Genomic DNA, 17,726 nt, shown 5'->3' with positions numbered 1-17,726 from the left:
CAATGTGGTTTGGTGTTCTTCCGCTGAAAATTAGTCCGCCAGCCACCGTATTGCTCTCTGTTTTCCGAAAACTAGTTTGTATGCCAAGATTATATTTTCGTGATTTTAATGTTCGTAAGGCGAAAAGTTAGTTAGCTAAAGCGTTCGTAAGCCGAGGTATCACTGTAGTAAATTATTTTATGATATATTGTATAATATTTTTGCATCCTCGTAGGACAACTCTGTCATACCTGGACACGTTACTTGCAATCTGGTCATTCTACACGAGTACGCTTAATTAGTTTACTGGTTGGAGGGCAAGGATGGTTACGAAATTGAATAAAAATGCTCAGGCATCTTTCTTTGTTATGTGCTTGCATGAGTATGGTTCTAACCCATCCGCCTAATCTTATTTTGCAAATGCGAAAGCGTCTCCAGTCCATCGGACACATAATTAGATCAAGCTCTTTAACAAGCAGTAATGGCTACAAATAGGGGTGATATGAAAGTGTTGCTCATTGCCCTGTAACTGTGTTTCGGGGGTCATTGGAATTGTATGAGATGCCCTCAAAGTGCAGCTCTGCCATGACAAAGTATCTTGTGTTAGATTTTCTAAGAACAAGTATCCAGTGTCATGTGAAACATGTAGTCGGTATGCTTTGTCTGTGTGTCGTGTCTGTGTGTATGAGATAGCATACACACAGTTCAAAGAACTGCAGCAGGCGCACTGTGGTCTTGATTGGGAGTCATTGTCCATTTGGCATGTCAAGTGATTGCATTACATACAAGGTTCAAGACCATATGAGATAGGAAAAGTAGCATCAAGTTGGGGGGATTTTTTTCTGTCATTCAAAATGTAAAATAGGAAAATGTGATGAAATATTGTTTAAAAAAATAAAACGATTCCATAAATCATAAGAGGAACACATTGGAAAACAAACTACAAAAATATTTATTTTTAAGACCTTTTTTTGATTGGTTCTCATTTGATACTGTGCGGAACAAAGCGTCCAGCATTAAATGTGTACTGTGGCTATAAGACGTCAATCAACATGTCAATGCATTGTCTCTATGCAAATGAAACGTATACCGGAAATCGTTTTCTGATTGACGGCCCAAATGACCTGTCAACTCGAGCAAGAAGCGGAAAAGGCTGGTCAACGTCACAAAAGAGAATTCATTGATTTGAGCACTGAACAGCGGTTGTTGAGAAGGTCGGAGCGGGGGGGAGCCGACACATAATTCCTGGTCCGTGTTGGTCCTCTTCGGTTCAATCTTGTTTGCATAGAAACAAACCGGCCAAGCAGGATGTGTTTTTCCGGACAGCCCCGTTGACCATCTCACGACGTCTCGTCGGCCGGTTCTTTGTCGGGTTTGGCACAATGGAGCAGCATCGCTGTGACGACGAGGCGGACTACGACGATGAAGATGTGGACCCTCGTATCCAGGTTGACACAGGCGACGTTCTCCTTTCGTCTTTTTATTATTCTAAAACGTCTAAAACATAAGTTGTCCCACGTCTTTAAAACTGTTTGCAAGCGCGATTGTCTTCCATTTTTTTGCCATCCGAATTGATTGATAATTGGTGACAAAAAAATGAAAGCTGTCAATGGAGAAATCCTCTTGACGTGAAACAATAAAATAGAATAAGTACATTTTGACAAACAGCGGTGAACGATTTCATATTTTCATAAAATTTCGTTTGTCACGCTTTGGTTAATATATTTAAGGTTTTTTTCACTCCCAAATATAAAATCTTTATATTTACGATTTTAAATGTTTTAAATGGGGTGTTGTGTGTATTTGAATTACAAGGCTGAACGATTTTAGAATGATTCAAATGACAACTGTCGCTTCAACAACAATAGTTATAGTCACTGTGCAGTAAGATTGATAACCATGAACCAAAAACCATTACTTTACCCCTTTACGGCTTTTAAAATGATTTGATAAAGCAGAGCGCCATATGGTGGTGTGTAATGACATGAGTGGTTTTATAGGGTTGCAACTGTCACCTTGACCAAATGTCTTGCCAATATCAGGGGTAAAAACTGAACCCAGCCGGGATGCAATACTGCTACATATATCAATATGCCTTTCTTGATACTTACACTACTTACACTATCTAAAGTTTTTTTAATGAAACGGTTTTGCACATTTACAGTATACATTTGACATTTTTTTAATTTTGCTATGCTTAGAATATCTTTTCTATCCTTTCACCCCACCCCACCCCCCTTCAAATTGCTGCTGTGTACTGCAAATTTCCCCATTTTGGGACGAATAAAGGTTTTCTGATTCTGATTCTGAAAGCAAGAACCTGCATTGGTGAGAGCAAGAGGTGAACATGACACATTTTAACATGCTCAGAGCTGATTGGTTTGTGTGACCTGTCAACGTGTAGTATACTGCTTCTGATTGGCCATTTTAAGAATGTGGGGTGGGGGTAATCATGAAATCATGTCTACGATCACAATTTGGATCTCAAAACAAAAACCTGTTCAGCCCTTTTAACATCGTCTTTCGAAAAAGTTTAATTGAGTCAAAAGTATGTTGCCCCAAAATATTTGTATAATTAACTCATTCGCTGCCATTCTTACTGGACCCTCCGCACCCTGCCCACCACCTTTCTCCGCTACTCCCCTCAGGCAGGCGCTCCCGATCCATGTGCACCAAATCCAGCAGACATTTGAACAGCTTATTTCCCCATGCCATTATCTCTCTAAACAGTAGCCCAAACAGAACTGTATAATGTCTCAATTTGTCTTATGGTGATACTAGTGCAGTGTGTTCTACCGGAGACAAATTGCTTGTGTGTTCTATATACTTGGCAATAAAGATGATTCTGATTCTGATATATTTTGTTTATATTGTAAGTGTGACGTGGAACGCCATTCCCGAATTTGTTCGGGTTTTGCTTTCTCTTGCGGGGGTGCTGATAAAGCGCTGGTCAGACCTCTGGCAATGTTTTTCCTGTCCACGAGGGGGCAGCATTTACATTTTGTCCATGTTAGCGCTTTGTTACAGCTTCAGCTGTTGTTAAAGTGCTATATAAATTAATATTTGGCATTCGACTCAGCATGATTCTGACTTCATCTTGTTTTCACTCCCTGGTGCTTCCTACTATCTTTGTGACTGCTTTACTCCCTGTATATGATAGCTGTCCATGTTAAGCGCTTTGTTACAGCTTCAGCTGTTATTAAAGCACTATATAAATCAACATGTATTGTATTGTCTAATATGTATAGTATTGTATTTTGTACAGTCGCCCCCATTTCAAGCTCGGATAACTCCAGACCCATATAAACTTTTTTTCTGATGAAAGAAGAGAGTCTAAGTTTTCTTATGCTGCATTAAATGTTGAAAACTCAATATTTTGTGTGTCCTGGAATTCAAGTGACAATGACAAAAAACCTGGCCCTGGAGTGGACAAACTTGCACATCGTCTGGCAGTGAATGAGTTAGAAATCTATGATTAGCAGCTCATCTGTGTTTATTTAATCCACAAAAAAAGAATTACAATTAATTTGCTCAGAAAATAATCCCTTCAATCAAAGTATGAAGTATTTAACAAAACAGAAACTGACCAATAAAAGCTTCCCCCAACTATTTACAGACAAAAATAACGGCTTGACTTTGTACTCTCAGCATATAAACTTGACGGCAGAATACACGCATATGTCCCCTTACATACCAGGCGCAACAAAAAAAAGTAATTTTTGATGTAATTCTGTGAAAATGTTAAGAAAAATGGAGAAGTTAAGAAATACTTCCTCTGTGTTATGGCTGAAGGGGGAACCATTTAACACACCTGCTGGTTGCACATTTCAGTTTAATGCTTTATCATCTGCATCAGACAAACATGATCTTAAAAAATCCTTCACCGTGTAACACACTTTATTCTGCAATGCAGCTTGAAATCCACTTCATGCTTCCAAGAATAGATTCAAAACGAATTCATTTGTCAGCGCACAATAAAAGTGGCGGATTGGTAAACCATGACGTAAAGAAATATGGGCATGACAATTCAATGTAGAAAATGATGAAGATTTCATATGTCGGTCTCTTGTCATGTCTCGCAGGGTGAGCTGGAGCGACTCAACCAGTCGTCGGACGACATCAACCGATGCGAGACGGCGTTGGAGGTTAGTGAAGTCGCACGCGACGAGCCACGTAGATTTCTAAGTACAGTACAGTGATACCTCGGCTTACGAACGCTTTAGCTCACGACCTTTTCGTCTTACGAACATTAAATTCGCGAGAACATAATCTTGGCATAGGGCCTAGTTTTCGGCGGACGAACCAAACCACACAGTAGCTAGCGGACTAGTTTTCGGCGGATGAACACCAAACCACACGGTTGAAAAGCGCCACGATCTTCTTCTTTTCCTTTCGGCTTTTCCCTTCAAGGGGTCGCCACAGCAAATCAGTGTCCTCCATCTTTAGAGGTTTGATCCACATGTTTGTTTTGGCCAAGCTTTTACGTCGGATGCCCTTCCTGACACAACCCTCTGTATTTATCCGGGCTTGGGACCGGCACAAGAAGACTTATGTCCCTTTGTGGCTACAGAACAAGCAACTCGCTCAGTAACAGACTCCCAAACACAAAATGGTCATCGGCACAGCAACATTCAAAGAGGCAAAAACTATACTCACCATTTGATGACAATATTCTGATCTTACCATGAATCTATTTCCCCTTTCTCCACATCCTTCTATGTGATTGTAGAATGCAATGACAGTTCAATGTTGCTGAAAAGCACCACGATGGCTGGCGGAATAGTTTTCCACATCCCGTTTGAGTGCAGATGTGGTTTGATTTCAAGTGAAAAAATAACAAATATGACAACACAAAGACACAGAGTCATTCATTCTTCAGGACTTGCTGTACCCTCTTTGTGATGACATGAAGCAGTTCTAGTTGAAAGAGGAGAGGATCAAAGCATCCATGTCAGTAGTGGATCAGGGACGTCGTAGAAGAGGTTGAAAAACTTCTGTTGATTTGGATTAACGAAAAGCAGCTAGCAGGGGACAGTGAGTGAGGGTATTATTGCCGAGAAAGCACGGCAACTTCACTCGGATATCATCAAGAGGCAACTACGTCGACCATCACGAGGGTAAATAAAACAACTTTATTATGCAGTTCTGTTTATTTCTTTAATTACAAAACAATAGCATATTTATTATACATAAAATAAGGTATATTTTGTGTAGTTTTAAGCCTTATTTAGTCAAAAATCACGTTATATGGGGACCTGGGAACAGATTATTGTCATTTTTAATGGCTTCTTATGGGAAATAAATGGTTGGCAGACTAACTTTTCGCCTTACACACACTTTCTGGGAACCAATTCAGTTCGTAAGCCGAGGTATCACTGTCCTCTTATGGATGTTCTGGGCATCAAAGTCAAACTCGAGCAAGCCTGAATATGCTTCGTAAAAAAAAAAGTCCAGTTTCGGTCGATTCAGCACCAGGAGCACCATGATTCCACTAAACGGTGCCCCAAATTCTCAAAAAGGAATCCATTTATCTTGCCCTTTTTCACATTAAGTCTATTTTTTAGTCTACGGTCATGGCTCGGGGAAAACAACAAATTAAGCAGAACTGGAAAGCAGAGCCACTTTATTAGGTTCTCCCCAAAAGTTATTTGTTTACTCTTGGTCAACACAATTCGACTTTTCACAGTTGGGCAAATTATGATGTGCAGCCATGATTGAATTATTGAAAATCTGAATACATATTTGAATGTCGCTTTGCTTTTATGATTTTTGCAAGATGAAACTAATCTGCAGGGACTAGGAGGGGGTAGGGATCATTTTGTGCCACATTTTGAGTTTATGTGCTTGTCGGTCAGCCACATCATTAAAGGAGGTGAAAGTCCACTTTTATTACCAACTTACAACAGTCTTGGTGAAGTCAGCAATTGACGTGATCTCAATCTGCTCGGCTCGCATTACCTAATCAATTGACATTAAGTAGATGTTTGAAGAAGGAAGACGACACAAGAAATGTTTATTTGTCTTAAAATGGAGACATTCTCAAAATTAAATAGGTGAGGGCTGGGCGAGTTACATGAATAATGCTTCAATAAAACTGCAGTGCAGCTCAAAAAAATGTTGGTAGACCAAGTTCAAAATGAGAACACATCGAATGACCCCGGGATAAAGAAGGTTTGAATCACTCACGTCCACTGGAAAATGTTGTAAGTCATGTTTCCATGTAAATGCCCTAATCCGTTCCAAGGTCCACAAAAGTTCAGCAATACTTTGGCATACCACTAGAAGGAGTCCCTCAAACGCTCCTCGGTTTATTTGAACTCAAACAAATTTAATAATAATAATCCAATAATTCAAGAAGGAAAAAGATGACAATGCCATCTTTCTTCTTTTGACATCCAGCGGTTCTTTACAAGTACAAGAGCAGCTTTGTTGAAGAAAAAAATGGCTTTTGTCAGCGTTATCAAGCATGCATGAATTGATTTGCCTCTGTTTATTAATTTGCTCTCTGTAACTATCTAGCTGACTAGCTATCTATCTATCTAGCTATTAGTTATATAGCTAGCTAGCTTTCTATCTATTTGAGTTACTTCCGGGTTTATGTGAACGCTGGCGCGTGGCTGCCGCTGCTCGCCCACTGCATAACTTATCCTGTGACTGTAATGTGACCTTGAGAGTTTTGAAAGGTGCTTATTGTTGGAATCTTTTGATCGTTCGCCCTCGGTTCATTGCTTCGACGGGTGTTGATGGAAGATGATGGTTAAATCATCAGGGAGCCAGTTGTAGAACAGAAAGTTGGTTTAATCCTGGAGAGAGCGGAGACATCGCGGTGTCGGCTAAGGAGGAAGCATGGCGAGAGAGAGAGAGAGAGAGAGAGAGAGAGAGAGAGAGAGAGAGAGAGAGAGAGAGAGAGAGAGAGAGAGAGAGAGAGAGAGAGAGAGAGAGAGAGAGAGAGAGAGAGAGAGAGAGAGAGAGAGAGAGAGAGAGAGAGAGAGAGAGAGAGAGAGAGAGAGAGAGAGAGAGAGAGAGAAAGCGACACTGCGGGAGTATTTATGCGGCGCACAGTGTGTGACGTGATAGGATGTTTCCCCCACTCCCACCGGTATCACCTCATCAGCATTACGTGTTATTATTGTTATTTATATGCACACCACATTTTAAAGAACCTCCAAAGTAACTCTTTTGCTTGTGTCAGGATGCCCGTCAGAAGTTCCGCTCGGTGTTGGTGGAGGCAACCGTCAAGTTGGACGAGCTGCTCAACAAGATCGGGAAGTCAGTGGACGAATCCAAACCGTATTGGGAGGCTCGTCGTCTGTCCCGACAGGTCGGTTCTTATAATCTTTTTCTTCTTTAAAACAAAAAGTTGAATGTTTTATAAAATGCAGAAGTTCGTTTAAAACTGGAAAGTATGCGGTAGGAAGTTTATTTCTTCTTTAAGACTGATTGTGTGTTTTGAGATTGCGTGTATACTGTAAAAATATATGTAATGATAGCTTGCTGTGACAATTGAAATTACCACGTATTTTAGTTCTGGTACTTCTGTGTACCTCTGCAAATCTGAAGATGGAGGTTACTGATTCGCTGTGGCGACCCCTTGAAGGGAAAAGCCGAAAGGAAAAGAAGAAGTTTTATTTGCCATTAATGGGTTTAATTTTGATTGTTTGTCCCTGATTCATTGCTTCTACGGGCGTTGATGGCAGTGGATGGTTAAATCATCAGGAAGCCAGGTGTTGAACAGAAAGTTGGTTTAATCTTGAAGAGAGCGGGGACATTGTGGGAGGGCAGCGAAGTAAGGAGGCACAGAGGAGAGAGACGAACTAGAACGGGAGAGCATTTATACAGCGCACAGTGTGTGACGCGATAGGATGTGACGTAATGTAAATGCGACATCATGTAAAGGAAGGCAGGATACGACGTATCAGGAAATCCGAAACGTAAACAAAGATTAGAAGCGATGTTTAGAGATGTTTGTATAGCGAATTACCCCAACAGCCATAAGCCGTTTATTAGTTGCCCTGGTGTTAAAAAGTAGTCATCATTTTATTTGGCACTGTTAGCCCACATTACTCAGTCCTTTCTATGAACCAAAGCTAGCTAGCTTAAAGGACAATCGACTCCTCCGCACAAGTTGTGTCCATAATTTGTAAAATCACTTCAAATAACTTATACTGAGCGTACTTTACAAAGATTCCACGGCATATAGCTATATTTTACATTTTAAGACTCACGCTGAATATTCAGGAAGTCTTGTTTTCGAGTTGGTGATGATTCCTGACGTCACGTCAGGAACACCCCTGACCGAGAAAGCGACACACAATGCATTTTGGGTACTTTATTTGGTCTGAAAACACCGTGTTGATGGCGAAATTAGAAGGAAAACACATAAATAACACAATAGTGAACCGTTGTGTGTTGCACCAAGACTACTATTTGTTACTAGTTGACACAAATTCCCAGCAGACAAATCAGCCCATTTCCAACGGATCTTGTGCGCCATCTTGTGCATATTCTGGGATGCTACATTGGAGTCCAGACGCCTCAAAATGATCCGGAAGGACTTTTCTAATCAATTGCAAACATTTATGCTTTCCTCTTCAGAACTATTTGAATCATATTCATAATTCGATGAGTAACAAGAAAGCATCTTCTCTGAATCTGAAGCCATTGTTTTGATTGTAGAGCAAGGCAAGAGGTCGTGGTGTGATGTCACGAACAAGGAGGTGGGACCTTCTGAAACTCGCTATTTACGAGGTCATTTCGAAGTCGTTTTGGGACACTTTAAGTCATTTTTATTGGTGTTTTGCATTTGACTAGAAATATCAGCCTACGTGTTTTGGGTATTTTAGTAGCTATAAAGCGTTTTTCTGATGTCAGGAAAGAAAAAAATGGTGTTGGTTGTCCTTTAAGGCTAACATATATTGCAAAACGTCCTTGACAGGCTAGCGGAATTAAAACAGAGCACAGTTGTAGCTCTTACAAAATTAATTGTTTCAGGAAAAAAATATCTTAACTGGAAAAATGTGTGAGTCAGGACACGTTTTCCATGGAAATGCAAGGTATACAAAAGTTCAGACAAATGTTTTTTAAAGCATACAAATGCATCAAAATATGCAACAAATACACGTTACAGATCATTGCCCAATAAATGAGAGTTGTGCATAATGTAAAAAAAAAAAAAAAAAATGAGTCATTTCATTTTTAGCTGCACCCTCGTCGTTTTTTGTGAGGATGATGCTCGGTAATACCCAATTGCAGCAAATAGCAGCACTGTATTTTTACTTTTAATATCTTGAAATTTCTTTTATAACAACAACATAAATCGAGAGGTACTATTTTTATTCCGGATCTTTTTTTAAAACAAGACATGATGAATAAGTCCACCACATGATAGTTTTGCTTTTTTTTATATCTCGTTGTTACTGCTGACATTTTATTGTTCGTTTGCAAAGTACACTCAGGCCAAAGTCGTTGGGGAAAAGTGCTGACTAACAACATTTCACTGTCACTGATTCATAAACTACCAAAGAGTGTCCCAGTTTAGTAGTGTTGCGCTAGTCATTCTGGCAGCAGTCCGGCAGCGTTTTAACAGTAATCAAAATGGTAACTTTTCGTAGCGATTGAAAGTACTCACGAGAAAAATTATGCACAGCAGTGTCAATCATTGGTCTGGGAACTCGACAAACGTTTTATTCTACGTATGCGCTTAAAAAGGCTTCACATTTTCCGGGTATCACATGATCAGCTTTCGCAGGTGATATCAATCATGTCTTTGTCTCACACACACATCCACACACGCACGATCAACAAGTAGCATAAGACGAGCTTAATGACGATGTGAACGCTTTCCGCGTTCAATGCTGCGTTCAAGTACCTTGAGAAATCACCACCAAAAAAACATCAGCGTTCACCAGAATTGTGGCTCGACAAACATGTTGCCAGACATTGACCTTGTACTGGCCCTCCAGAAGGCTTAGCGATTCATTTTGCTAATCGCAACGACAATAAAGTCCTTGTGATCTCTGAAGTTTTTTGGGGGGGTGTCTGGCATCTGGCTGAAAATAAATTATAATCACACGTTTGTTTTTTGTTTTGGTCTGATGTCTTTGATTGTCCGCATGGCATCACACAAACGGACCTTGACGCAATTGGACACGACTCCCTGATGCAGTTTACGGCAGATAAAAATATCTCCAATTTGTCTACGCTCTACTAACACATTACAGTATAGTTGTTCATTGCCTCACCGTCTTAATTTCTTCTTGTTCTGCCATCATCCATCGCTGTCATTGCGATAAGAAACGGTGCCTGTGTTGACTAAGATAACTGCACGTGGTGCCGTCGTTTGGCAACACGCCTGTTTGACCTCATTCAGCCTGGAAGGGAAAAACAACACTGAATTGCAGATTTGCATTGTGAAATTAGTGATTATGAGTTTCTGCTGGGGGATGTCAACCTTTGATTGGTGCCTGCAAGTTTGTTCTTGTCACGCGAACGATAATTTGCAATTAGCGTTCTTTAGCTATGTCGCCCAAACGGCGTCATTCTCATTCAAGAACCCGTTTTAAGGAAATCCAAGTTACTGGGTGTATTCTTTTCTACCTACAAGAGGCATCAACATGTCTTCAGAATGAGACGTTTTGATCAAACCACCCTTTTGGGGTTGCATTTTAACTCATTCACGGCCATCCCCAAATTTATTTGGGAAATATACATCTGAGGTGGAGTGCCATTCGCGACTTTGTTTGGGTTTTGGCTTTTCTTGCGGGGGGTGCTGATAAAGCGCTGGTTAGACGTCTGGCATTTTTTTCCCTTCCACAAGGGGCAGCATTTACCTTTTGTACATCCACCCCTATTTCAAGTTCAGATTACTCCAGACACATATTACCTAGGAATTAACTCTTTCTTTCTGATGAAAGAAGAGGGTACAAGGCTTCTTGGGCTGTTTTGAATGTGCATGTAGTCCTAAAACTCAATATTCTGTGGGTTCTGGAATTTGAGTGAAAATTACAAAAACCCTGGCACTGGAGTGGACACATTTTTGTACATCTGGCAGTAAATGGGTTGGATTTGTTTGGATGTACCTTTATTTGTCTCACATTTACATTTCACAGCAGCAAAGGTATGAAAGGAAAGCAAGAAATAGAAAAACAAAATACATGAGCTGCTGGAAAGGCAGCCACGCTCGTGCCACCATCTTGAAGTCAAAAAACAAACAAAAAAACTCAATAACAAATAACATGACAACACAAAGACAGTCATTCATTCTTCAGCACTTGCTGTACCCTCTTTGTGACATGAAGCATTAAGTTAATTATCATCCCACAATGGGTACATTTGCAATCTACAGCAATTTGACAGGGGTTCGGGGGTGAAAAGATAAAAAAACAAAGTACAGTATTCTAAGCACAATAGAAATGTCGGAGGACTGAAATGTATAACTGTTTGAAATGTTTCCTAAAGAACTGTACATAGTGCAAGTATAAAAAAAGATAATTATTAAATTGGTAATACAGTAAAGTCTCGTTATATCGATATCGGTTATATCGATAGTACCGCTTATTACGATACTATTTTCATTTCCCTTGCACATTTCTAGTCTTTTTATGTATAATTAGTACCGTTTAGTACGATACCCGGTTATTACGATAATCCGGTTATTACGGTGCTCCTTTTCATCCCCCGCCGGCCATTTTTGTTGTTTATATCGATATATCCGTCGCGCCATTGGTCAACTTGGTCACGTGTCTTGTTACGTGAGCCGCCATCGGTCGCGCCATTGGTCGACTTGGTCACATGAGCCGCCATCGGTCGCGCTATTGGTCGACTTGGCCGTGTGACGTTGTCACGTGACACGCCATCGGTCGCGCCATTGGTCAACTTGGTCACGTGTGTTGGTTACGTGCCCAGCACCCGTGTAGCAGAGCCATTTTCATTTTCAGACGCTAGCTCGTGTGTAGCAGACGAGATTGAAATGTTTGTGTTAAAAGGTAAAAATGGGAAGCAGAAGAAGATTGATGACTTTTTTAAATTGTATACATAATACAGTAAGATGTAAGCGTTGCAGTTTCCCTGTTGTGTTATGTACATGCCCACTGTACTGTATATGAATGCAATCGTTTTTTGCAACAATGTTTCTTGTTTTGTCTGCTGAAGCGCGATGATTTTGAAAATTATTAACATTCCATACTGTGTATTAAAGGACAGCCGATGTCACTTTTTATTCAAATGCAAATAAAAGTGACTTCACGCCAAGACGTCTTGCTTTGCTTGTGAATCCAAACAATGGCTTCAGATTCGGATAATATGCTTTCTTGTTACACATCCAGTTATGAATATGTTTCAAATACACTGTAGTTCTGAAGATTAAAGCATACATGTTTACAATCATTAACGAATTATATGTGCCATTTTGAGGCAACATTGGGGGAACATCTCTGACCCAAAAAAAGGGAGCTAATGGCCAGCTCCGTTTCTTATATGGCGCTTGGCTGCCCTCTTTTGGCGGCTTTTGTTTAATGCAGTTCGGCGCAGGATCGGATATATCGATAGTCCCAGTTATATCGATATTTTTTCGGACTCCCTTGAATATCGATATAACGAGACTTTACTGTAATTAAAAAATATCTGTTAATCGAATGTATTTTAGCTATTTTAATCTAATTTATTTGAGATATCTGACGAATCGCGATTACCGTAAATGTAAATTGTGAATACACACGAACTGGGAGATTAGCATTGTTATGCTTGCTGGGAGAAAAATGATGTCAGCTGGACGCTTTAGGTCAGCAGCGAAGCTAAGGAGCGAAAGTTCCCAGCGTTTATTCAGCAACGAAGTGCCGAGCGAGATGTTTTCACCGCCATAAAATACGCACTTCATTCTTTTGTTATTCTCATTTTTTTTGTGGGGCTGAGACAAAGAAGAAAAGCCCTTGTCACCTTACATTGCTATCTAGCTTTAAGCTAAAATTGTTTGTCTTATTTCCGCACGGTCAAAAAAAAGGGATTTACGAAGCGGAAAAAAACTTGCTGGCGCCCAGATATTCAACAACATCACGGTCACACTAAAATCCGAAAGCAGATGACCTTGCCCCCAACGTGTTTTTAAGACGTCAGCGTTTGCTTTTCGACCGCTCGCCCCCACACACACAACGGCGGTGCACTCGCTTTCCTAACCACATGACAACAAGGCAACGATTATTGGCGTCACGCTGCGCCGGCCAACAAGCTAACTACCGACACGAATTGAGTTAGCTCTAGCATGTGATGATGTCAGCGTTTCGGCACATGTACAACTGAATCAACAGCTTTTTTCATCTGTTATTTTGAACTCTCTATCATGGTAAAAACAGCACTCAAAAATATTTGTAAACGTCCCATCTGCGTGCTTCAGGCCCAGCTGGAGGCCCAGAAGGCCACGCAGGACTTCCAGCGAGCCTCCGAAGTCTTGCGCGCCGCCAAAGAGACAATCTCGCTGGCCGAGCAGCGCCTCCGAGAGGAGGACCGTCGACAGTTTGACTCAGCCTGGCAGGAGATGCTCAACCACGCCACACAGAGGGTCAGCATTCAGCTTCCCTAACACGATTTGCCACCGCCAATGTGCTGATGAGTTGCGTTTTGGCGTTCGCAGGTGATGGAGGCAGAGCACGAGAAGGTCCGAAGCGAGGTGGCCCACAAGGAGACGGCGACCAAGCACGCCGACGCCGTCACTCGCTTGAAGCAGCTGGAGAAGAAACTCAAACGCACCATCAACAAGTCCAAGTAACAAACTTCTTCTTCTTTTCCTTTCGGCTTTTCCCCTCAGGGGTCGCCACAGCAAATCAATGTCCTCCATCTATCCCGGTTTTGTGCATCCTCCTCTCTCACACCAGCTACCTTCATGTCCTCTTTGACCACATCCATAAACCTCCTCTTCGGTCTTCCTTTCGGTCTCCTGCCTAGCAGTTCAAGGCTCAGCGTCCTTCTCCCGATATAGTCACTCTCTCTCCTCTGGACATGTCCAAACCATCTCAGTCTGGCCTCTCTGACTTTCTCTCCAAAGCCTCTAATATGAGTTGTCCCTCTAATGTACTCATTCCTGATCCTAGCCAACCTGGTCACTCCCAAAGAAAACCTCAACATCTTCAGCTCTGCTACCTCCAGCTCTGCTTCCTGTCTTTTCTTCAGTGGCACTGTCTCCAGTCCAAACATCATGGCTGGTCTCACTACTGTTTTGCACACTTTTCCTTTCATCCTAACTGAAACCCTTCTATCACACATCACACCTGACATTTTTCTCCAGCCGCTCCAGCCTGCCTGGACACGCTTCTTCACCTCTTTTCCACACTCTCCATTTCTCTGGACAGTTGACCCCAAGTACTTAAAATCCTCCACCTTCTTTATCTCTTCTCCCTGTAGCATCACTCTTGCACTAGGATCCCTCTCATTCACACACATATATTCCGTCTTGCTGCGACTGATCTTCATTCCTCTCCTTTCCAGGGCACATCTCCACAGCTCTAGTTTCTCCGCCACCTGTTCCCCGTTCTCGCTACAGATCATGTCATCTGCAAACATCATGGTCCAATGAGATTATTGTCTAATATCGTCTGTCAGCCTGTCCATCACCATAGCAAACAAGAAGGGGCTCAGAGCTGACCCCTGGTGGAGTCCCACCTCCACCTTGAATTCCTCAATGATACCGACAGCACACCTCACAACTGTCTTACAGTCATGACACCGCTCTGACATACTTTTCCGTCACTCCAAACTTCCTCATGCAATGCTACAGCTCTTCTCTGGGCATCCTGTCATACGCTTTCTCCAGATCTACAAAGACACAATGCAATTCCTTCTGACCTTCTCTGTACTTCTCTATCAGCATTCTTAAAGCAAACATTGCATCTGTCGTACTGTTTTTTTGGCATAAAGCCATACTGCTGCTCACAAATGTTCACTTCTGCTCTTAGTCTAGCTTCAACTACTCTTTCCCAGAGTTTCATTGTATGGCTCATCAACTTTATTCCTCTGTAGTTAGTACAACTCTGCACATCTCCTTTGTTCTTAAAAATGGGCACGAGTTCACTTCGTCTCCATTCTTCAGGCATCTGTTCACCATCTAAGATCTTGTTGAATAACCCAGTCAGGAACCACCGCCACCTCTCCAAGACACTTCCATACCTCAATTGGTAAATCATCAGGCCCGAGTGCCTTTCCCCCCTTCATCCTCTTCAGCGCCCTCCTCACTTCATCCTTGCTAATGTTTGCTACGTCTTGGTCCACAACAGTCACGTCTTCTACTCTTTGTTCCTTCTCATTTTCCTCATTCATCAATTCTTCAAAGTACTCTTTCCATCTTGCCATCACACTACTGGTACCTGTTAATACATTGCCATCTCTATCCTTAATCACCCGAACCTGCTGCAGGTCCTTACCATCTTTGTCTCTCTGTCTCGCCAGCCTGTAAAGATCAGTCTCGCCTTCCTTGCTGTCCAGCCGAGCATACAAGTCATCATAGGGCTCTTGTTTGGCCTTTTCCACCTGCACTTTAACCGTGCGCTGCATCTCCTTGTACTGCTGTCTACTCTCGTCCATCCTCTGTGTCCCACTTCTTCTTTGCTAACCTCTTTCTCTGTATACACTCCTGCACCTCCCCATTCCACCACCAAGTCTCCTTATCTACTTTTCTTTCACTCGATACACCAAGTACTTTCCGACCTGTGTCTCTGATTATGTTCGCTGTAGTTTGCCAGTCAAGTCCAAGTAAGAAACAAGGGGGAAAAAGGGAAAACTATGATTATACAGTAAAGTCTCGTTATATCGATATTCAAGGGAGTCCGAAAAAATATCGATATAACCGGGACTATCGATATATCCGACCCTGTTTGCATGTAATTTTCTCCGTGCGTGCATAGAAATAGTATCGATATAACCGGGACTATCGATATATCCGATATCGATATAACGAGACTTTACTGTAGTTTTTTTGCGATTATAGATTTTGTTTTAGAATGTAATTTTTGAAATTTCACCGTGACTTTTCAAATGTCCCTTCATCTTTTGTCAATGACATCGCTTTTCTTTTTAAATTGAAAATTCGACTTCCTGGGTTTCATATTCATTGTTGCGAATGATGCGTTCATGTGTCGCTGGGAGAAAATATACTTTAATTTTCCTTCATCCATGCATCTTCGCTTCTCTATTCTTTTTTACTTCCTGATTTTCTTTGTCAATATTTGTTTTTGGTTTGATCAAGTATACATGATTAAATACTCAAGTTTCATCGTGTTTCAGTTGAATGAAAAAAAATAATTGAATCCTTCCATTTGTATTTTCCTCCTTTTCCACAGGCCCTACTTCGAGATGAAGGCCAAATTCTACCTGCAGCTAGAGGTATGCAACAATTTCTTTCAATTCAAAGCCAATCCTTCATCTTTTATATGATTTTTTTCCCTTCACCGCGCATGCAGAACCTGAAGATGACGGTGGATGAGCGACAAGCCAAGTTGTCACAAGCCAAGGCCGAATATAAAGCAGCCCTCGGGAACCTGGAGGCCATCTCGGACGAGATCCACAAGCGACGGCGAAGCTCCGTCATGGGACCGAGAGGGCAGGGTGTCGGCGCAGAGGGGGAATGCCTAGGCAGCGACGGCGGGGACCAGTCGTCCGGCATCGAGATGGACTCCGATGGAATTTCCAGTAAGATGAATAAGACATTCTTCATTTTTGTTTTTTTTAGTCAGGAAATGTATTTTTTTGCCTCCTGCTTATTTTAATGGCCAGGGGAAAAACAACAACACATATTTCAATATTTATTCTCTCTTCCTTCAATCAACCCCCCGCAGTGATGTCAGTGTGTTTTGACGATGCCGTTGGGTACAACGGTAGCACTATGATGTCTGATGAAAACGCCTCCGGTTCTCGTCTCGGGTCTTCAACCAGCACACCTCAGGGGCTCCAGTCGCCGTCGTGTCCCTTCACCAACTTCACGTCTTCATCTTGCGCCTCCTCCACCTCCACCTGTCCGTCACCGAGCCCATCCTGCTCCTCTTCCTCCTCCTCACCTCCCTCTAGACCTTGCAGCCTGGAGCTGCCCAACTCCGTCTCGCTGTCGGACTTTGGCCTCATTTCGCCCGTGCTCGGCCCTCGAAGCGAGTGCAGCGGGGCGTCGTCGCCCGAGTGTGACCTGGAGAGAGGTGAGTGACGGGTGGATGGAGAAGACCTTCATCTGTTTTAGGTCTCTTTATACTTTGGTCCAATTTCCATGACTTTTGATGAGTACTAAATGTTGCATCTTAGGTGACAGAGCAGAAGGCGCTGAAGTGACGTTGGACAACAGGCCGACCCTCATCATCAACAACAACAACCAGAACAACAACAGCAGCAGTGGGACGACTGCCACCAAGAGGAGCTTCAACCTGGAGGCTCGCTTCAGCTTCCTCAACTTGCGACGCCAACGCAGCGACGCCAAAAACACGGACAACTTTACCCAGAAGGCAGTGGTGGTCAAAAGGCTTTGAGGAACCACAAGAACACTTTGATTGATTCGGATAGAAATAAAAGCATACTGATGTAAAAAGATTAAAAAATCATCCTTTTTAGCATCTATTGATTCTGTCCTCCAAGATGGTAGCTTACAGCAAATGTTGTGTTGGTGTCATGTGAGGGAATTTTTAACAAGTTAATGTTGAACTGTTTATAAACATAACCTGAGTATCAACACTCCTTTGAAACCCAAACTTGAGAATAAAGTCCAACCGTGTGACCCAATGACA

General features: G+C 42.0%; 1 protein-coding gene across 1 annotated transcript; it reads left to right on the top strand.

The window, feature by feature from the left end:
- The first annotated feature begins 1,169 nt into the window (after nucleotides 1-1,169).
- On the top strand, nucleotides 1,170-17,724 carry sh3bp5b (SH3-domain binding protein 5b (BTK-associated)). The gene is made up of 9 exons (XM_088997782.1): nucleotides 1,170-1,427; nucleotides 4,062-4,124; nucleotides 7,172-7,300; nucleotides 13,367-13,531; nucleotides 13,604-13,734; nucleotides 16,302-16,344; nucleotides 16,422-16,650; nucleotides 16,797-17,147; nucleotides 17,251-17,724. Exons 1-9 carry the CDS (start codon nucleotides 1,362-1,364, stop codon nucleotides 17,469-17,471), a joined length of 1,398 nt encoding a protein of 465 aa, XP_088853908.1. The 5' UTR covers nucleotides 1,170-1,361; the 3' UTR covers nucleotides 17,472-17,724.
- The last annotated feature ends 2 nt before the right edge of the window (nucleotides 17,725-17,726 follow it).

The sequence above is a fragment of the Hippocampus bargibanti genome, linkage group LG06 (assembly GCF_051943395.1).
Source record: "Hippocampus bargibanti isolate YZ-2025 linkage group LG06, ASM5194339v1, whole genome shotgun sequence".
Lineage (NCBI taxonomy): Eukaryota > Metazoa > Chordata > Actinopteri > Syngnathiformes > Syngnathidae > Hippocampus > Hippocampus bargibanti.
This window is presented reverse-complemented; position numbering and strand designations above follow the sequence as displayed.

Bases quoted from the DNA above. Each gene is read 5' to 3' on its own strand.
- sh3bp5b (XM_088997782.1), top strand. From the start codon at position 1,362: ATGGAGCAGCATCGCTGTGACGACGAGGCGGACTACGACGATGAAGAT. The intron at 1,428-4,061 runs GTTGACACAGGC...CATGTCTCGCAG, and splicing joins ATGTGGACCCTCGTATCCAG to GGTGAGCTGGAGCGACTCAA. The intron at 17,148-17,250 runs GTGAGTGACGGG...GTTGCATCTTAG, and splicing joins CGAGTGTGACCTGGAGAGAG to GTGACAGAGCAGAAGGCGCT.